Source organism: Pelodiscus sinensis, chromosome 2 (assembly GCF_052426305.1).
Source record: "Pelodiscus sinensis isolate ZL-2025 chromosome 2, ASM5242630v1, whole genome shotgun sequence".
NCBI lineage: Eukaryota > Metazoa > Chordata > Testudines > Trionychidae > Pelodiscus > Pelodiscus sinensis.
This window is the reverse complement of record NC_143053.1, coordinates 187,288,558-187,310,553: the sequence shown is the minus strand read 5'-3', so window position 1 is coordinate 187,310,553 and position 21,996 is coordinate 187,288,558. Positions and strand designations below refer to the sequence as shown.

The window sequence follows — 21,996 nt, the reverse complement described above, 5'->3', positions numbered from 1 at the left end:
TATGTAAAACATCCCAAAGTCATGCTCCTTTACTGATGTAGTAGGTTCCTGAGACAGTTAAAGAACAGCACGTGAGCCAGTTGCACATATATAAACATGTCAATACATACACTACAGCTAGTAGTCATTACTTCATCAATTTTATTTTAGCATGTGAATGTTTTAGTGTACTGCCAGGATTTGAAAAAATGTTCATAAACATATTTGTGAAAACATTCACCATTTTCAAGTTTCTGGTGATTTTGTGCCTAAAAGAACAGGAGAATGTGAATTTCTCCATTTTCATTGCAAACCTCAATTTTGCTTTTTCAAGGCCGTTTTCCTTCCACTAGCAAATTGAGTCCATTTGCAGGCACGTTTTTGTTTATTTCCTTTTAACTTTTTTTTTCTGCAAAATATGCAACCTATTTTCAAGTCTGGAACAAAACACAAGGGGGGCAGGCGACAAGTGGTTATGACTGTAATGGTTGCTAGTGCCTGGCTTGTTTCTAAAAACTCAGTACAAGGCAGTCTGTACTAACATTTCCTGTTATTACTGTCACTTCAACCTCCCTTCCCCCTTGATTATGTCACCTGCCGGCGAGGTTTGATCTTTGTGGCTCTGACTGCCCCAGTGAAACACACAGGTGGAATGCCACCAGAGGAGCCCTAGTGGAGTCAGCAAGCAGGCCAGTGAGCCGGGGAGCAGTCTGCCCACTTGGAACACATGGCTGGATCGGGCTGATTGTACAGCGCCGAACACCAGGGCCCCTCAATGCACCACTAACAGGCTATTACAAGCCTTGGTCATGTGGCTCTGGGGAAACTCTCCCTACTTCTCTTCCTAGGCAGGACAACTACGCCTCTACCCACAGCCCGGGCGCGGGACAGGCGCTGTGGCTGGCTAGTGGGTGTTTGCGGTGTCTGCGAGCCCTGCGAGGGGCTGGCCTAGGGCAGCTGAGTGACAGCGGCCAGGGAGGGGCGGGGAGCCCGTACCGGAGCGAGCAAGTCCTGCCCAGCTGTTTGCGAAGTTGAAGATTTCCTGTTCCCCCTGCGGCGCTGAAGCGAAGCGGAGTGAGTCAGCCCGGCCGCGCTGAGTCCCAGAGAGGGCAGCTCAGCTGCAGCTGCCGCGGCCTCCCCTCTCTCCCCGGCCGGCCCGGGGCGCGCAGCCCTCGCTTCCCTCCCTCCTCCCCCAGGAGCCCGACTTCTTGCCTCGGCTTCCTATGCGGAGCGGGCGAGACTATGAGCCGGGATCGCCTCCGGAGCCTGGCGCTGCTGCTGCTGCTGCTCCAGGCTTGCGCGTGCTGGGCGCTCGCGGGCAGCACCAGCCCCCCTGTGGCGCGGGACTCAGGTAAGTGGCAGCCTCCCCCCGCCCCTGTGTCCCGGCTGCGCGTCTCCTCTTCGCCCCCCCCCCCCCCCGCGCGCTTGACAGCTGCTTGGCCGAGGGGGCGCGAGCCCGGGCGGGTCGGGGCTCGCACGGGAGCTGGCAGGAAGCGCGGGGGAGGGGGACTGCTGCGGGGCGAGCCCGGTGCGCGGCGGAGTTCGGGAGCGGAGTGCGGGGGGGTTATCGAGCAGGGAGCCGCTGCAGCAGCCTCCTCACCTGGCCCCACGGTGCTGGGGACATGCTCCTCCGCTATGCCTCAGCGGGCTGCCCTCCCCCCACGCCGCCCCTTCCTGCCGCTGTCGCCCTAGGGCGGCGAGTGACAGAGCTTAACCCGCTCACTTGCGGGATGCCCCCTGGGGCTGAGCAGCGCTGCTCGGGGCGTTAGGTGGCATCGGTGGCCCAGGAACCTGACACCTGGGATGCAGGCGGATGGAGAAAGTGGCATTGGCGCTCAAGGAGTTCATCTGAGATCCTCCTGTTAAGGCCGCGGAGTATTGCACCCCTGCCTCCCTGGGTGTACCCCCGATTTGCTGCCTCTCCCTTGCCCTGGGTCTAGATCCAGGCAAATTGATCTTGCCAAACATGCAACAGTGTCTAAACATGAACTAATTTTTTGTTCCCTCACTATATGCAATTGTCCATTAAGTGCTGATCTGAAGCAGTTGCTGAAAACTCTCAGTTTCTTGCTATTGCAAGTCTTTGGGCATTGGCGGCAAGCTCGTCTCTCCTGTAGCTTGTCTGTGGCACCTACGGTTTAGTCTCCTGAGGACTGAAGTGTCTTGGTCCTTGGGCTTAATATAGGGGTTTCTATAAACTGGGTGAAATGTAATGGCCTGTGATATACAAAAGGTGGGACTTGATGAATCGATGGGCCCTCTTGGCCTTAAACTCTATGAAACTTCAGGTATTCTTTTAGTATTCAACGCATTCCTAAAAGTTAATACCTTTGTTTGTTTGCTTTTCATTACTTTTTACATCCCTGTGGAGGGAATTTTTAATTGTACTGTACATCCCTGGCTATGTTAAGGACATGGCTCGTGTTACCGTTAGCAATATATTTATGTTGTGCATTGGGTGATCAAACTACATTGCAGACTTATGTGAAAACAAGTTTCTTTGGCCTGAAAAACTTACAAGTTGGAGATGTAGCCCACAAAGCCTTATCCAAGTGATACCTCAGTAGGACATTTACATGTGTAAAGTTACATCTTGCGTCTACACTGCAAGACTTAACTCTGAAATAATAGAGCACTCTTCCTCTGACTTCCTTTATTCCTCGTACAATGAGGGTTACAGGAGTCTGAATAAGATGTCCTTCAGCTTGACAGTATTTTGACATTAATTCAAAATAACTGCCTGCAGTGGAGACGCAGGCTAAGTTATTTTGGAATAACGCTAGTTATTTAAAAAAAATATTGCAGTGTAGACATACCCTAAGGCTACGTCTAGATTGGCATGATTTTCCGCAAATGCTTTTAATGGAAAAGTTTTTCCGTTAAAAGCATTTGCGGAAAAGAGCGTCTAGACTGGCACTGATGCTTTTCCGCAAAAGCACTTTTTGCGGAAAAGCATCCGTGCCAATCTAGATGAGGTTTTGTGCAAGAAAGCCCCGATCGCCATTTTCGCCATCTGGGCTTTTTTGTGCAAAATAGTTTTTAGCTGTCTACACTGGCCCTCTTGCGCAAAAACATTTCCGGAAAAGGGCTTTTGCCCGAACAGGAACGTCAAAGTATTTGTGCAAGAAGCACTGATTTCAGACAGTAGAACGTCAGTGCTTTTGTGCAAAATCAAGTGGCCAGTGTAGACAGCTGGCAAGTTTTTCCGCAAATTTGCGGAAAAACTTGCCAGTTTAGACGCAGCCTAAGTGTCTAAAGGACTAGGCTCTAGAACATGCTATTGAAATTGGGTTGCATAGTGATTGTGAGGGGTCCATTAATAAAGAGATAAAAAAATTCAGATGGTTACCAAATAAAATTCCAAAAGTTTCATTTCTAGCTATTAATTTAACTCCACGGTGCATATTAGCAATAAACATCTATTCTTAGACCTTTAATATGTAATCACTGCATGGACTGTTAGAAGAAGTCTTTTGGAAGCTTTACTTTGAGTCCTCAGTTTTGTTCCTTTGGTCTAAATACCCTGTTTCGAAAAAAAAACCCTCTGTCTTGACGGGGTTATTTTGAGAAAAAACCCTTCTTTCGAAATACCCTAAGCCTCATTTTTTAAGGAGTAAGGGTTATTTCGAAAAAGCGCCCGGAAGCCATTATGCAAATGAAGCGCAAGATTTGTAAATTCGCACTTCATTTGCAATTTTGCTTGGCTGCATTTGCATTCCTCTTTCGAAAGAGGAATGCAGTGTAGACATATCCTATGAGACCAGCAAAAACTCAAGAATTGTTCCATATTGGTAAAATATATTATATAGAACTACCATATAAAGTCTCAATTCTACACATACTTTTACACTTGAATAACTTTGTGCAGGTAAGTAATCCTGTCAAAGTCCCACATATGTGCAAAATTACTTGTGTGTTTGTTGGTTTAGGACCTAAATATATAAAAATAGTGTAAAACTTTGTGTTGTAAAGAAGTATATTGTTTGGGGGCTAATCATAATATAAGAGTTTTATATATGATATGTTTAGCTACGTTTGAGTTTTGTTTACATTTATATCACTTTTGATCAATAAGTGGCAAAATCCAGTAAGTGATTGGTGTAGTAACCTTCATTTAATCATGGGAATAAAAGTTGTGCTAGGTAGGTTCTTGTAACACACAGCCTCAGTGAAAAAATAGTGGTTTTTTTCAACATCCTTTGCTATATTTCTTTTTTATATCCTTTTGTGAAAACCAGTTTCAACAGCTTTAGTTTGGAAAACAGATAACTGGAAATAGTTTAAGATTATTTTTCTGCACTCTTGTAGAAATGTTTAGTAAAAGAAATTGTTAGTAAAAAAACTTCAGAACACATACTGTATTTGAAGTATAGTTTCATATTCAGTTATTTGTTAGGCATCACAAAGTGGACTGTTTAGCTAGTCCCTTTTGACTTTTGGTTCCATTATCAGCTAGAAGTGATAAGATTTACTCTAAGAAATTAAGGGTCCAATCCTGCAAACAATTTATTACTGAGCATTTTGTTTATTTTAGTCAATAGTCCAGTTAAAGTTCCTGCTTATGTGAGCATGTGGACTGAGGTGCATGTTCTGGCTATGTCAGAGTCATTGTAGTGAACAAAATATTCTACAGTAAGTGTCTGCATGTAAGTGACACAAACTAAGTTTTCAATGAGTATTTTTCTGAGGTGTGTTTTCTGATACAAACACAGAATAGCAGAACAGATGCCAGTAAAATGTAGCACCCGCTGTCTGAAATTGCACAATTGAAAGTGATACATGAAAATTAGGTCTGACACAAAGCTATAGACAGGAAAACAGACTATTTCAAACATACTAGAACAGAGGTGGGCAAACTTGTTTGTCCTGAGGGCCACATGTTGGTATGGAAACTGTATGGAGGGCCATGAATGCTCACAAAATTGGTGGGCTGGGATACAGGAAGGAGTGAAGGCTAAGACTAAAGGCAGTGGTGGGCAACCTGGGCCCAACGGCCACATATGGCCCATTAGGGTTGTACGTGTGGCTCACAAAACATTTTGTTTATTGTTGCTCATGTGCAGGGTTGCCAGTCTTCACTGCTTTCTGTCTTCATCTTTTTTTCCTATTGATATTACTAAAGTGATGCACTTAAATCAAGGCACGTGAAGTGAGTGTGTGCTGATAGCTCACAATATTGATTGTGAGAGCTGTGCACTCCCTCTGCATCCAATCAAAGTGCTGCTTATGGTTCAGTTGGCACACCCCGCTGCTTCCAGGAGGCACTTACCTGAAGTGGCTCCTAGAAGCAGTGTCCCGTTCCCACTCTAGCTTTGCATCCTGCCCAGTCTTCAGGCACTGCTTTCGATAGGGATGTAAAATCCCATTTAATTAGTTAAACATTGTTTAACTGGTTAACTGATCAAATAGGCGCAGGCAGGGAGGCACTCTAGCCTGGCTGGGCTGGAGTATCCCTCCTACCCCTTGCTTTGGCTGCTCTGTTCAGAGCTGGGAGCCAGCAGCCCCATGCAGGGGCCCTGCGGGGGCTGTAGCATCCTTCTGCCCGAGGCAGGCTGTGAGCAGGGGTTGCTCTTTGCGTACCAGGTAACTGGTTAACCAGTTACCCGTTAATGTCTCTAGCCCCCATAACTCCCATTGGCCATGGATTCTGGCCAGTGATAGCTACTGAGCTGATGCTTGGGATGGGGGAAGCGTGCAGATCCCCCAGGCTACCCCTGCTTCGGGAAGCGTGCAGATCCCCCAGGCTACCCCTGCTTCAGGAAGCTGCACGGAGCCGGCCATGGTGAGGCCCCATCCTTCCTCCTAGGCTGGAGCTCCAGAGTAGGACAAGCACCTGACCCCGTTCCCTGGAGAGAGCTTGTGGGACAGATTAAAAGGTCCAACAGACTAGTTTTACCACCCCTACACTAAAACAATAAAATAATTTTCATAATTAGGGACACAATTAAAAAATGTGCGTGTGTGCGCGCGCTTAATTCCATCTCTATATGTGACAGCTTTTAATCACGTGATTAACAGTCCTTAAAGCTAAGCATATGTTTAAAACAAAGTCTCGGTACAGATGCTTTTTTTTATTCTAAAAGTTACTGGCATTTGAAGGAAAAAAGACTAATTCCTGGGGGGCACGTTATGACTGTTTTTTTTTTTTTTTTTTTTTTTTTAATTTCCCACTTCCTTCATCTTTGTCATCTTGTGACTGTAATTGCAATTTGTTGTTTTATTGTGCGTTTTCTGTAATATCACAGCTCCTCCCTTTATACTGATATTGGAGCCAGTTTCACTCCCAGAATGATTGTTGTTGAGGAAAATTCTTTTCCTGTGCTGAAACAGCTGGCAGTTAGCAAGCCTTTCCTGCTGGCATCCTTCCCTAAATTAACCTGATTAGAATGGCCTTCTTTCATTTGTTCCTCTTTTCCTTTTTGGATGCGTGGCATCATTAAGAATGAATGGAGTCTCTAATCTATTTCATATTATAATAAATATAAGATGTATTATATGGTATATTATAAATCAGTTATTTAAAACTGGTCCAAAAGTCCAGTCTCTATGGGACCAGTTCTTCTCATCTACTCTCAGAGAAGTGTGTGAAGCAACTGCACTGAAATAATGGAGTCATTCTAGTGTTATAATGGGGTGTGTTAGAGGAGAGTTGGGCTCATTCCTCCACAGCTTCCACTAAATGGGTTGGAAGGTGGGGATAGGATCTGGAGTGACGTAGACAAATTGGAGGATTGGGCCAAAAGAAATCTGAGGTTCAACAAGGATAAGTGCAGAGTCTTGCACTTGGGACGAAAGAATCCCCAGCATTGTTACAGGCTGGGGACCAGCTGGCTAAGTAGCAGTTCAGCAGAAAAGGACATAGGGATTACAGTAGATGAGAAGCTGGATATGAGTCAACAGTGTGCCCTTGTAGCCAAGAAGGCTATTGGCATATTAGCAGCGTGCATTAGGGGGAGCATTTCCATGAGATCTAGAGAAGTTATTATTCCCCTTTATTTGACACTGGTGAAGCCACGTCTGGAGCATTAGGTTTGACTCAATGACCTCCTGAGGTCTCTTCCAGCCCTAGGATTCTCTGATTCTTTGAAATGGGTTGATTCTAAGGTTAGCTGTACCTCTGACTCACAGGAGAATCTGGCTCCTGACATTTAAAGCAGTTTTTATCTTAAAACCTAACAGATCCATTGTTACATGCACATTGAGGGTTGATGTTTTGCATTTATCTCACAAGCTAACATACAATTATAGTTATTAGAACACCATCTACCTCTGTCCCACAAACATTCCATGTGTATTAAAGGACTCTTTCCTTTGACCTTTCCAGAATCACCGCATCCTTTTGTCAACACACCCAGCAGTTTTCCTTTATCTTTACTGCACTGTGTGTTACATTATAAACACGCTTAAGAGTAGAATGCTCACTGTGTACTGTTGCAAATGGCTACATAAAATGCCAGCTGGTAGTGAATCAGGCCCAACATGTTTGTGAAGTAACATAAATACTTGTATTAGCTGAGATGGGGTAAGAGTGGGGTATATGCACACGTTTTGTTAAAGTATTAGCTGATAATGTCTAGAATCCAATTGATTTTAGTTTGGATATTGTGTGTGATTGTAATGGCTCCAAGATTATTATTTTTGTTACACTTTATATTACAGCAACAGCTTCAGAACCCAATTGAGAGCTGGCCCCATTATTCTAGGCATTACTCAGTCACATAGAAAATGACAGTCCCTGCCTGCAAATAGGTATTCTAAGTGTACATAGACATCAAATAATACAATGGAATAGCCCTTTCACAACCTTTACCTCAAGGCTACTCAACTTTGGAAGCCCTTGGGGCCACAATGATACTCACAGTGCATACAGACAGCCGCAACTTAACTGTGGTTGCATGTACATGCAAATATATATATGCTTCTTTCACATTGATGGGCATGAATACAAAGATTAAGTCAAAACTACACAACACGCAGGCCCCATTTAAGTCAATTCTGCTGATATTAAGAAAATGCAGTATTTACCCAATTTCCACCCATATTACAGCACTTTTAATGAGCAATGACAGTCCAGGAATTTAACTACTAAAACCATATCTACAGAAGACCATTATATTGACTACTTTTTTGTTTTGGCTCCCACCCGCAGGCTGCTTGTTGTGCCTCGTGTAAACCGAAATCGCACCGTGGGCCGCAAACAAACAGGCTGTGGGCCGCATGCATGTTGAGTAGCTCTGCTTTACCTAATGTGATCCTAATACACTAGTATAATTTATTTTTTGTATTGCTGTATTGAAGAGAAATATTCTAAAACAACAAAACACTATGTTCTATTAATATGTGTTTGGCACTTAAAAAATGCTTTTCCTCAGTACATTTCAAAACGTTTTTATAAAAGTGGTTAAGCACCAATATCCTGATTTTTTTTTTTTTTTTTTAAACGGGGAAACTGAGACGTCAAGAAGTTAAAGCGTGGTCCTAATTTGAAAAGAAACTGTAAACATGACATAGTAAATCAGTTGTATTGACAATCAGCAAATTCTAGATGGAATTTGGTATGTGTAATATATAAGCATATCTAACAGCCTCTGGCACAAGTTCAACCTGTGATTTGTAGGTCAAACTATGATTTTTCTGGCTTATGCATTGTCACCAGTGATAGAAATTATCTTTCAGAATCTCTACCTCATTACACCTGTACAACTGCACTGATGAAGTGTACTGTTGTATCTCAGGGCATAATTTGGCTCTGCAACTGAACTGAATTAGAAATTATTTTGATGCAGGTGCCAAAATAAAATCCATCTCACTCTCTCATGACTGTATTGCCTCTTCCAAGAAAAGGAAGAGAAACTTATTTTTGTTGGAAAAGTAAGTGAATTTGAGAGAATACACCCAAAGAACATGTCTAAGTAGCAAGGTGCCACAGTGTCATTTTCAGAGCAATTAGCCAAGTAAAGACACAGCACGGCTCTTTACATGCATAGGGCTCATTAATAGATACCTTGGATAACTGCCTTTGTGCAAGTGAAGTACACCGAGGATAAGTCCTCATCTGGCATAAATCAGCATGATTCTGTTGAAGGCAATGAAGCTACACTGATTCATATCAACTGAGGATCTGCCCTCTAGAATTAATAACTAGCAACTGTTGAGTTATGAGGCTCTAATTCCCCTGAGCAGCCTTTTGTGTTCTCATATCTTACAAGAGACAAAATGATATGGTTCTCTTTCCCAGAACAAGAAAGTAATTTGGCTGCAGCATTTGGGACTCCCTGGAGTCTAGAGAGTAGAGATTTCAAGAGGCCATGGGAAGAGAGAATTTCCAAAATTCCAGAATGCTTGGACATGATCAAAGGTATGATTAAGGCTTTTAACTTGGGCGGAACCAAGGGGAGAATGAATTCTGGCAATATAGCAGATAAGGGAATAGGCAGACTCTCAGAAAAGGAAGATGTGAAAAGCAAAACACTTGAATAGTATTTTATGTTATATTAATGTCTTTCATTACAAATCTAGCATTTCACAAACTATATAAGCTCAGGAAGACCTTCACCTTAGCAGTAGTTGAGTATTAGCAAGGTGGAGTGAAGGAAAAGGACTTTTCAAAGGCAAACAGGTTTTCCCAATATGTGCCATGGGATTTTTAATATTTTTTATAGAGCTCGCCCAGAAGAGCAAAACATTACAAAAAACATGGTACTAATTTTGTTTCCTTTGGAAGAAAGGATTTAGTCAGCTCTGTGATTCCAGTGAGTCTAGGTATTTCAGACCTGAAGTGTAGATAAGCCATTGTCAATTTTTCTGCTGTCAGTAGTCCAGCAGTAAAAGCGTATGAGTCCACATACCTGTTTTCAGACTTTTGGTGTGTCTGCTACTTCAGGAGAAGAGGTTGAGGTACGAATTTTCCTAGCTCACATCACTATCTAATGTAAGTGCATTTTTAATGCAATTTTTATTATTCTAGTTAGTACAAGAAAGCAAAGTTTGGAAGAGTCCAGAGATGAAAATTACAAGCCAGTAATAATTCATCCATTTTCAGGGGCAAAAATAGAAACTGTACTAAAGTTCTTCAAAGTGACTAATGATTTTGAGACTAATGATTTTGAGCCCCTCTAATTTTTAACATCTTGCGGGGGCTTGAGCTGCTTGAAATAAGCTTAATTTCCCCATGATGGGTGGCTCAATACTTTCTGAAAATCATCCTCTTTAAAGTGTCTGTCCTCAGGCACCTAAAGCCACTCCTGAAATTTGACATTATTGGCCATCATTCTTACTCAGTAATGCTGAAAAATCCTTAAGGCTTGTCTATGCTGCAGCTGGGAGTGAGAATCCCTGTCTTGGCAGGTAGACTTGTGCTAGCAGAAGTTCTGCTAGTAAGCTACATATTAATTGTGATGATGTTGCTGCACTAAGAGAAGCTCAGACTACCCATCTGGAGAGAGAGCCACTGGGTAGGATGAGCTGGACCTCAGCTGGCTAGCTTGAACCTGAGCTGATGCGGCAATGTCCACTCTGCTATTTCTAGTGCACTAGCAGGAACTCCACTGCTGCAAATATGTCTACCAGTGCTGGGAGTCTTCCTCCCAACTGGTAGGTAGTCATACTCATGGACTTCAGAGGGAACTGAAGTCACTTAATGCCCTGCAGGACAGGTCTTTTTTTTTTTTCTTTCTTTCTTTTCTTTAATGCTCATTGTCACATTATTGGATTTTAAAGTGAGCACACAGATCACTGTTGCACCCACCGGTGGTGCTTGCCCCAAATTCTGTACAAAGTGGGCCATGTGAGTGGTCAAATGGAAGCTTATGCTCTGCTGATTCTATGTATGCTACTCATGTACTTGTATGATTTTTGTATGTGAAGTTATGAATATGGGCTCTGTTCTTGTACTGTAAATGTTCTCTGCCTGGGAGTGAGCAATGGGCCTGGACAGACTATTGTGAGGAATGATAGTTCAGTGAATGACTATGCTAACTAGCCCTGTTTCATGGACAATGGCTCTGAGTGGCCAATACATACATGAGGAATGTGTCTGGAAGTCAGCAAACCAGGCAGTGCCTCATGGCTACTTGCCTGTGAAACACAAACAGGTCACTAGATCATGTGACCAGCTCCAATTTGGGAGACACCAGGAATATAAAAATCCAATGAGCACATCTCCATCTTGTCTTCAGTCTTGCTCCTGATTCCAGATGAGGCCTTGCTAGGGACAGAGAGCCAGGAAGGATTGCTGACCCATCCTAATACAGGATGTACACCATAGACTTTTAAGCTAGCAGTTTGTAACATCTCTACTAAGAGCATGCATCAAGTATGTAATGTAGTCTCCTTAACAATCTTATTCTCAACCTTGTTTTTCTTTTATTAATAAACCTTTACATTTTAGATTCTAAAGTATTGAGCCGGCATGCTCTTGTGGGTAAGAGCTAAAGTGTAAATTGGCCTGGGACTGTGGCTGGTTCTTTGGGACCAGGAGGATCTGTTCGGAGTTGGTGAGATCGGGTTTTATACCCTCTCAACTGTGTGTAAGATCCGGGGCTGATTGTGGCACAGGGAAAGCTGGGGTGTCTGAGGGGTTTTGCTTGTGAGGCTTCCTCCTGGCTAGATTGGCAGCTGAAGTGTTCTGTGTGACTGGTTTGCAGCCTATTTGGAAAAGGTTTCCAGTTGAGGGCTGTAAGTAGCCCTGGCTTTGAGCAATTTGCCCTGAGCTGACCTGGCCCAGTCCATCGCACCCACGATAGAAAATTTTTTATCCACTAACTTCTGCAAAATTTCTTTGCGTTTTGGTTTTGAAGTAGATCTGAAGCCATAATAATAGTACTTAGCACCTTCCCCCTTAGATCTTGAAATATTTGTTGGTATGTCTAAGTATTTTGTGCTTTTCTTTAAAAAAAAAATGTATTGAGGGGGGAATATGATATGGTGTAATTAGTACTTTTTCACTTACCAATTTGAGCAAAAACGCTTAGTCTCCTAAAATATTCCTTGGTAGGACAAAAATTGCTCCAAGTATGTAATTTTAAGGCTGCTGTTGACAGAGGCGTCTGCAAAGTCCAGTAATTTTGCTTCCACTAATTAGTCCAGAGTTGCACTTCTCTGCTATTTTGAGTAAGACTTTACATGACTACAGGGCTACTTTTCCCCGCACTTTGACCCAAAATGTGCAGTATTGTAAAAATACACATAATGAAGAAGATGTTTCTTCTTTATGTTTTCAGTGATTGCAGGATCAAATGACAATAAAACATTGTGTTTGAAAATAGGGTCAGTCTGAAATCTAAATGCCGTTAAGTTGCTTCCAAAGATCACATTGTAACTGGCCCTCTTTCTCTCGGGGAGCACAATATAGAGACCTTTTTCCCAACTTGGATCCATGGAAATCTTAAAGATAAAATGTCTTTCAGCATGGCCGTTGGTGTCCTGATGTCAGATCCCCACTCTCTTAAGCTACCACCCCTGCTTCCTGCTGAAAACCCCCTAAGATGGGTTCCTGATCAGAGAAGAAAAATCTCTTTGCCTTGTGGATTTTTCTTGAACCATGGTTTCTACAGGAAGGATGTGGATTTTGGAGACCACATCTTAATCAATCCCACTGATTGTGGTCAGGGATACATGAGGACAGTGAAGAGATGTCTTGCAGAGGTGGTGGCTGCTCCACTGTCTCATATACCTCCCATTGGTTGGTTGGTTCACAGCCAATTTCCCTTCTCTTCGGATTTCCACAAGGAAATCTGAAGCTCCACAGGGGATTGCGCTGTGGAGCACATCACCTGCCCTGCAGAAACCCCCTTCTTCTCCACCCCTTCAACTCTATGAAGTGCAGACATTTGATGGGAAGCATCCCTGTGGGCCTAAAGAGGGAAGAATGATCCAGAGTACCATGATTGTGGCAATCTCCCACCTCTCCAAGGAAATAAGGTAATATGTGTGGGTGCCTGGCCCCTCCAGGAGTGTCAGTTTGTTCAAAATCAGTTGTGAGGATAGTAATTCCTTAACAGAATTTTTGGATGGGATCCTCAAGGTCATCAGGAAGTCCAGTCAGTTTTGCATTCCTCTCCTGTGCCGTGCCAAGTTAAAAAAGACACAGGGCTAACCTGTTTCCCCATTTCTCCCCAGTTAAGAGCCTCCATTTGTTATAAGCTATCAATGAGCATGGATGGTGCAGTGTGCCCCCATCTGATGTTACCTGAATTTTTTATGGCCTACCTCTTTTGTCATGGCTGTTTTGATCGCTATTGTAAGGTTGTGCAACTGGGTTGTACTTCCTCTAACTTGGGTATTTTTGTATGTGTGAAGTGTGGTGTGTGGTGTCACGTGCTTAGCAAAGTGGAAGCACACTGGTTTCTGTCCCAGTTGGTGAAGGTTACGGGTAAATACTATAAGCAGACCATTGTTCTTTTGCAATCAATGTAAAGTTTCTTAACCTTCAAAGATAGTATCCTCCACTATTACCACTCACCATGTAGAAAAAAACTGGCTTCTACATTTCCCTTTTCTCCCTACCCCCAAGCTGTGGTCTGGCATGAACTGTACCCAACACAATAACCATCACAATAACAAAAATCCTGCCATTTTTGAAAGAATCACATCTAGGAAGAATCACGTCTAGACTGCTGTTTTACTTTCGAAATGGTGCTTGTTTGAAAGAGCGCCATGACGCAATTGTACAAATGAAGCGTGGGATATTTAAATCCTCACTTCATTTGCACTTTCGAAGTACCTCATTTACATCCTTCTGCCGACAGAGGGATGTGGTCTAGACGTAGCCTTAATGTGTGGTTCTTTCTGGCCTGCAATCCCATGAATCATCATGTATTTATTTAGCATTGCAAACTGTTTTCACTTGTGTCCTAAATCAGAATTTGGATTAGCATCTCCAAAAGCAACAAAGAGTTAAGTTGCTCTGCAGTCTAGCCCCCCTTGAAAGGACACTTCAAATATGGATGGGCTATAACATTTTGAATCCACAGAATTTTAAAAATGTATCCATTCCTGTGAAAATTTTTGTTTAAACTGCCATATTGAATTTGGAAAGCTTAGATTTTTATTTTGTTTTAATAATATTCTGTTAAATGGTTGTTCTAAGTGAAGGTAATGTTTGTGAAAAGTGCCAGATTGTGAGTTCCAGAGAGTCAACTCCTCTTGTCACAGGACACATAGCGTATAGGCCGTAGCAGCAGAGCATGTTTCCCCACACTGTGATTTGCCTTGACGTTGAACATGTTTTTCAACTCCATATTACTTTAATGCTTCTCCTCCCTGATGGGCATCAGTTGAGATGGTGTATCTGTGATTTGCTCATTAGTCCCCTGCGAACTTTATGGAGACCATCAAGTCATGTAGGCCACCATACACCTTAGAAACTGTCAGCTTTATCTTATAGACTTTACCAACAGAAGGTACCATCATGATCACCTAGTCTGACACATTGCAGGCCACAGAAACTTACCCACCTTTCTAGTAACAGAATAATAACCTCTGGCTGAGTTATGAACTTCTCAAAACATGATCTAAAGACTTGGTTACAGAGAATCCACCATTTGAATTGGTTTAAACCAGCAAGTGTCTCATGTCCAATGTTGCAGAGGAAAGTGAAACCACTCCAGGGTCTCCACCCATCTGACCCAGGAGAAAAGTCTTTACTGACTCCACCTATGGCAGTCAGTTAGATCTTCATCATGTTGGCAAGATCCATCACCCAGACACCCGGGAAAAAAATTCTCTGTAGTAACTCGGATGGTTAGAAAAGTTCACCTGATTGAAAGACTAAACTTACTGATGGCCAGTTTATATCCATTTGTTCTTGTGTTCACACTGGCACTTAAAAATATGAGAGAGAAGAGTTATTTATCCCTTTGAACTATCTGTAGAGTAGAGATGTAAAATTCCATTTAATTGTTTAACTGGTTAGGGATTAAGGCGGGCTCCCTCTCACCCACCGTGGCCAGGCTGGAATGGCCCCTCTACCATGGATAGAGTCTGTTCCAGCCCAACTGGAGCAGCCTCTGCCCACAGCAGATGCCACAGGCCTGGAGTAGTCTCCTGCCTTCAAAGGTGATGCTTACTGGTTAACGTTTCACATCCCTACTGTAGAGCAATTGTATCTATCTTCTACCTTTTTTTTTTTTTTATTGATTGATTGAGTGAAACTCTTCAAGTCTCCTCCCATAAGGTAGGTTTTCCATTCCTTGGTCATCCTAGTCACCATTCTCTTCTCTGTTCCAGTGTGAATTAATCTCTCTTAAAAATGGGAGACCAAAATTGCACCTATTATTCTAGAAGAGGTCTCACCAGTGCCTTATATAATGGTAATATCACTTTTTTGTCTCTACCAAAGGTGAAAGAGTGATGCACAGATAAGAACTAGCCTCTGATACTGGCAACGCACACAGCTGACTTTTCCCCCTCTTCCTTCCTTCCTCTCTTGGTGGCCCTGCCCCTTTTGCCCAGGGTTATAGGTTAAAACCCAGGGCCCTTCAAATCACCACCAGAGCCCCAGGGCTCCCAGCCTGCACCACTGCAGTCCCAGAGATTACAGGATCAAATGACAATAAAAAATTTAGTCTCCCAAAGTCGCACCATTTCATGTAGCATTTATATAATGAAAAACATTAGAGATTTCTATCCATATCCAAATTCATTTGAGGGCGGGGGGGGCGCATTGTAGCTTACCTCAAGCACAATCCCAGGGGAACCTCTAGTAGTTTTCTCTCCCAGGGTGATTTTGGCCCAAACAAATTGTCTTATGTATTCCATCATTTCTAATTTCTTTATAATCTACATTATAAATATATTGTTCCAATCTTATACCAACTGCTACTTTACCATAACTGGATTTGAATCAGTGGCCAACAAATGAAGGGTTACTATGTGCCTTGGGCAATCTCTGGAATCATCCAGTCACCCCCAAATAGTGATATTGGTCTGGTCCAGGTCATCAAAGAGTGTAATTTGGTGTGACACCATTGAAGTCAGTGGAGCTACACTGACTTGAACCAGCTGAAGATCTAGTCCTATTAATCTTTTGTAAGATGCCACAAAAGAGTAGGTACTTTTCATATGTTGGTACCATACTTATTGTGTATCTAGCTGCAAAAATCATATAAAAACTCATGAAGTGTGGCCACATTTTGCTTTTCAAAATTCTTAATTGTTACAAGGAAAAGAGATTTGAACAAAAATTATGAGTCAGAGTGTCTGTGTATGTCTGATTTCTTCCAAGCAAGATTTTCCTGATATGCCTGAGCAACTAGTGTGTGTTTCTGAGTAATACACCCATCCTCTCTCTCCTCCCCCCCCCCCCCCCAACATCTCTTACAGAAGTAATAATTTTGCAGACGTTTGGTTGGTTTTTTCCTTGGACTTCTAATTGAAATTTTTCTTTAAAAAAAAAAAAGACACCTGAAAAATTCAAATGCTGACTTTAAGGACTGTTGGGCTATTGAGAAAGAACTGTTAAAATAGCCATTATCTTAAGCTTGGGTCATGCAGCAGACAGTGGGTTATGGAAATAATTACCATAATAAAGGACTTCTATTTCATTAAGTATTTTCATCCAGGGAGTTACGTTTTTAAAAAGTCAACTCCATACAGTTCATAGTATGAGCTTAATTAGTGTTATTCTGCATAAATATCCACTATTGTTCTTCATAACCAAGCTAGGACACCCTGCTTTCTCATTTACACCTTCAGACAGATAGTCTAAACATTTTAGCGTGGCAAGTTTCTTCACACTTAGCTGTCTCTCTTTTGAGAATATCCTTGCCTCATGCTTTAATGCCAGGCCTTTTGATGCAGACAACTGAAGCACATTGTGCAGTGATTAAAAGAAATCACTGCAGGCAGTAAGCAGTGTCTTTTTTGTCTTGTGTGCACATATCCATGTTTCTTAGTGTGAGAATGATGCTAACCTTTAAATGTGAGTGTCTCATATGCTGAATAACACATGCACCTTGGTGAGAATATACTCTAGAAGAAAGCAGTTTTACAACACTGTACAAATGTAACTTCCTTGCATTTGTGTTCTGGAGATGATGGTATTAACGGGGCCTTTTGTCCATTCAGCCCTTTAAAGGGTTGATTATAGATTGAAATCCAGGACCCACTGAAGTTATGGTGAAATATCTATTTACTTCAAATAGGGGCTGGATTTCATCCATTCATTTTATTTTACTTTAATCCTGGTAACTCTCACAGTGAAAAGAAATTTGTTGTTGAATCTGTAGCCTGTAGTGCGGAAGGGAGGGGGGAGAGAATGATGCTGATCACAATTTATTCAAGGAATCTTTTTGTAAATCTATTAAAAGAAATAGCTGATTAGAGAGATGTGCTAATCAAACAATTTGGAAATAGAGAAGGGCCTTATATAAGTGACATTAGGACTCCAAAGTAGAAATCACAGAATGAAAACTATTTTTTAAGATTGGATATCATTCATTATTTTTCTGAGGCATGTCCTCTTCTCAATGCATTGTATATAATTTCCATTAAAGTTGATGGGAATTAGATGCATCCACCAAGAAACCCTACCCCCAAGATATGACCTTCTGTTATTATTTTTCTCACATGTAACCTGACAGAGATAAATATAGCTATCCATGCTGCTGAATTTCAGACGGTTGTGTATTTTCCCCCAAATCTATTTCAGGTGGTGTTGCTCCTTAAGGATTAAGTTACAGTCTGACTTTACTTTCAGGAGAGCTATTTACTATTTTAACTGAGGTGATGGTTTATGAAAGTGAATAATTTCTTTCTCGTGCTATTCCCATCAAATCTGTCAAACATTCCTGTGCATCAACAAACCTGTTTGCAAAGAGTTTTTTCACAGGGATATGGCTCCTTACAGTCAACAAGATCTGAACAGAGCTACCACAAAAGCTTGTTGGCCTATCAGTGATTGACAGAGAATTTCCTTTTTGGTAAAATACATCTTTTTACTCCAGTACAATTCATTTTCCAAGTCGATTAATTAGGATGGATCAGGAAAGGAGGTACATCCAGCCTTCATGCAAATTTATTTTCTAGAATTCTATTGTGTGTACAATTTATTTTATTGGAAACTAATTTTTTAGACAAATGTTATAGTTCCTTTTTAAAGAATTTTTTAGCAATGTGCCCAAAATATAATTCTTGATGCCATCACTCCACTACTACTGAACTTTGGATTTAGTTCAAAATTTAGATTTTAGTTAAAAATCTAAGCAAAGGACAAAATTTTGCAAATGGCCCAATGTTTATAGGGAGCTGAAACAATCCCCCTCAAACAAGCATCCCTCTGTTTTACAGTGCTTAAACTCTGAATCTAAATGTTGTAGGGGAGCCCACTTTTTTAAATAAGGGAAGATCAGTTTTTCATACACTTTAACAGTGCATACACAAAAATATCAATGCATTCATTGCATCTAGAGAATAGATTTTTTTTTCCCGTATGTATAAATCAGTGCATATGCACATGTGTGCATAACTGTTGCCAGGTTTGAAACAAAGTTGCCTGGTTAATGCATTAAAATACTCATTTTTCATAGGCACCTGTGGGTCTTTACAATAGAGCGATTTGTGTAGCTAATAAATACGAGTCCTATGGATGTGCTGATGGTCATGGAAAGTTTTATGAAAGTTTTAGGCTGGTTAATCAACACAAATGCATTTGTGTATACATCTGTCTCATATGGGACTAATGAAGATTCTCAACATGTGAATAACATGCTCTTCAGTCACTTCCAATCATAGATGGCTAAATTAAATCAATTGGACTACACGAATAAAGTAGTCCTGAGACACATGAAGCACCCCATAAATCTGGACACTCATTGTACCTCTTTTGAAATGCTGCAAAAACTGACACTGAGGATTCTGGCTTGCAGTGGTGAAGGAGCTCAATGAGGAATCTTGTTTTGAAAAAATTCTAGACACATTCTATATGCTCCTTTATCAGAGAGGAGGAAAAAAATGTTAAACAGCAGCACTATAATTTTCTTATTCTAAACCGCATAACCTGAGCCAAAATCTTTTTAGGTCTGTCTTATGCCATTTATGCCTCTCATGCTTCATAATTATGAAGTATTGTCAGTGTAGGAATGTAACACTACGTTTTACGGGAATATGTGCAGCCCACTCGGGATTATATTTTAGGAGTCTTTTTCATCTATTTTTTTAAAATCTGACATCCAGTCTTTGAGCCTGATTCTGAGCCCGATTCTGATCTCTATTAAATCATTTCCCCTTTAAATCAATAAACTTACTCCCAAAGGATGATGGAAGTGGAAATCAGAATTGAGTCCTTTAATTTCATTGGAATGGAACTAGAACTATGAAAAATATTCATAACAAAAACTGAAACTCAGGCAAGGTTTACCATAGTTCACTGACTGTTTGGCCAGGCAAATTTCAAGCAAACCTTCATCAGGCCTTGAGTGAAAACTGCTGAGCCACCAAGTTTCACGAGGTTTTTCCCCAAAGCAAGGCAGAACTGGTAATTTGGAGGGAAATTACTTTGTGTTGTTTTCAGTATTGTTGTAGCCATGTTGATTCCAAGATATTAGAGGATAACTCACTTCCCCGTTTGTCTCCTTCATGTTTACATCACATGTGTACACCAGACTCCTGAAGTGCATCTCCCCCAAACCAAAACACTTAAGAAAGAAATAGATCCATAACACAGTATTTTTCTCTTGAATTATACCTTCTCCACAAGAAAATCAGAACATTTTACCAACACTGATACACTACCCCCTCTAAATCCCTGCAAGTCAGGGAAATCTGCTATTCCCACTTATGGCTAAGGAAACTGTGACACAGATACATTAAGGTTAGAATTTTCAAATGCATCCAGTAATTTTGGTTGACCAACTTGAGACACTTTGGATCTGATTTTTTTCCAGAGTGCTTAGTAATTGCAGCTGCCATGAAAGTAAGACAGACCTGCAGTAAGACATTGTCATCTATAAAAATCAAGCCTCAAAAGTATTTAGGAACCTTGGACACCTTTTGAGGATCTGAACCTCAGTTTCTCAAGATAGCTATCCAAAAATTGTTGCAAACAGATTTAGTGAAGTCTCTTAAAAATGATGGCTTTAATGATTGGCTTCAGGTCATACAGGAAGCCCGTGGTAGAAATAACAGAATCCCAAATTCCAGACTCCAAGTCCTGTGTCTTAACCACAAAAACACTCTTCCTCTCATCTATTCTGAGTGAGCTCCTTCTGGAAAGGATGAGAAATGAGTCAATGAGCACTTAGTAAGAGGAACAAGGGCCCTCTCCACTGGGGAAATGTTTAATTATTCTCACAATGTGCAATTTCCTACAATTGATAGAGCATTTTTTTAATTAGGTATCAATAAACATTTGTAACTATATGTGGGAGTTTCTGCAGTGGGAGTCATGAAGGTATGAGTGCTCTCAGGACATAGGAAATTGTACTGAGTACCTGTCTCCAAAACCTGTACTGTACCCACAGAATGAGTACAATTGTAGTACAGGCATCAGACTAAAACAGTTGTGTATTATGTAGCTTGGGCATATTTCTTTCAAAGGCTACAAAGAAACTTTGCTTCAGTAAGATTATGGGTATATGACTCAAAAAAAACCTAGGAATTTCAAAGATAAGACTGATGCTTTCCCTTTTTCACAAAGCATCCCAGCCCTATTGAGGAAGGGGTGTCAGCCCTTGCTTAGAATTTCCTGTTATAAATAGTTTGTGCTTCATTTCCTATGCTTAATTTTTACAAAAAATTGTGAAATGCATATTGATTTGAGAGACCAGAGGGTATCTTTTAGTCTCTTAAGTAAGCATGTAGATGTAACTTGGGATACATTAACCAATTGTAAAATACTCTGTAAAGCTTTAGTGAAAGGCATCTCTTCTTAGGGCATGTCCACACGGCAATGTAAGACCTGCGGATCAGCGGCAGCTGGTCCAGGTCAGATGACTCGGGGGCTAAAAATAGCAGTGTAGAAATATGGATTTAGGATGAAATCCCACAAGAGGGTGAATCTCCAGAACCCAGGCTCTAGACTGAGCCCAAACGTCTACATGGTTCTTTTTAGCCCTACAGCACAAGCCCCATAAGCCTGAGTGAACTGACTCATGCTCTGAACTCGCGTATGTGGGTTTCTCATTGCAGTGTAGATGTATCCTTAGTCTTCACATTTTCCATTGGGATCCATTATAGCCCAGTACTTTCCCCTTCAGAAGTTAATCGTGATTGATATGTGGGTGACTGCAACCCAAGTTCAGGTCTGAGAATGGGAGACTTGTGTGATTCCAGCCGAAGAGACTGAAAATGACTTGTGCTCTTGACCAAGGGAAATGTGCTTGGGGAGACCAGGAAGGGTTTGAGGGGAGCCCTATAACTGTGATGCGAAGCATGGACTGGAAATCCATTTTGTGCCCTGCTCCCTCTCTCTCAAAAGCAGTGAGAGAAAAGGATGGATTGTGACCTGAGGAGAGACAGAGTTAAGCACTGTGCTCAGGATACAAATGAAACACTTAACTGCATGCTCCCATCCTTGACTTTTCTTCTACTATTAGCAAGACTAGCTTGGCTTCACAGCAGTGCTCTAATTAAGGCTCTTGCAAAATCTTGAGCCTCCTGGCCATGATCTTGTAAAACATTTAAACACTGAGTTCAGTGCAGGTTCTCCTGACCTACCTCTGCTGCTTATCACTTAGAAGAAGTCCCCTTAATTTCATTGGTACAGAGTCAAGCTGTCTGTTCCTGCATAACAATACTCTACATCTGCACTTTGCTGGATCAGGCCTCTTGCATATATAAAACCACAGATTCACAACTCCTGAGTACATGAATATCTAAATATTACTGCAGAAGCCTTCTAAAAAGCCAGTGTACCTCATGGGAAATGTTGAAGACTGTTTTGTTATATCAGCTCTACTTACATCATAGATTCTGGAAAGAGAAGAGGTGTTACTTCCCTTTTTATTGCACAGCTAGAAATAGCTGCATGAAAACAGAATCTAATTCAGAGTTTATCTGCCCCTGCTGCCTATTTCCCAC

General features: G+C 41.6%; 1 protein-coding gene across 2 annotated transcripts in view; it reads left to right on the top strand.

Moving 5' to 3' along the window:
• Positions 1 to 695: 695 nt before the first annotated feature.
• The window catches only part of TGFBR2 (transforming growth factor beta receptor 2), a 72,098-nt gene continuing 50,797 nt past the window's right edge, over positions 696 to 21,996 (top strand). Inside the window, exons 1-2 of one of the 2 annotated variants that reach the window (XM_075921978.2) lie at positions 696 to 1,330; positions 9,218 to 9,337. In XM_075921978.2, the coding sequence (XP_075778093.2) occupies positions 1,222 to 1,330; positions 9,218 to 9,337 (229 nt within the window). In that variant the 5' untranslated portion in view covers positions 696 to 1,221. The remainder of the gene's footprint in view (positions 1,331 to 9,217; positions 9,338 to 21,996) is intronic. The other variant, XM_075921979.2, reaches the window with a different exon arrangement.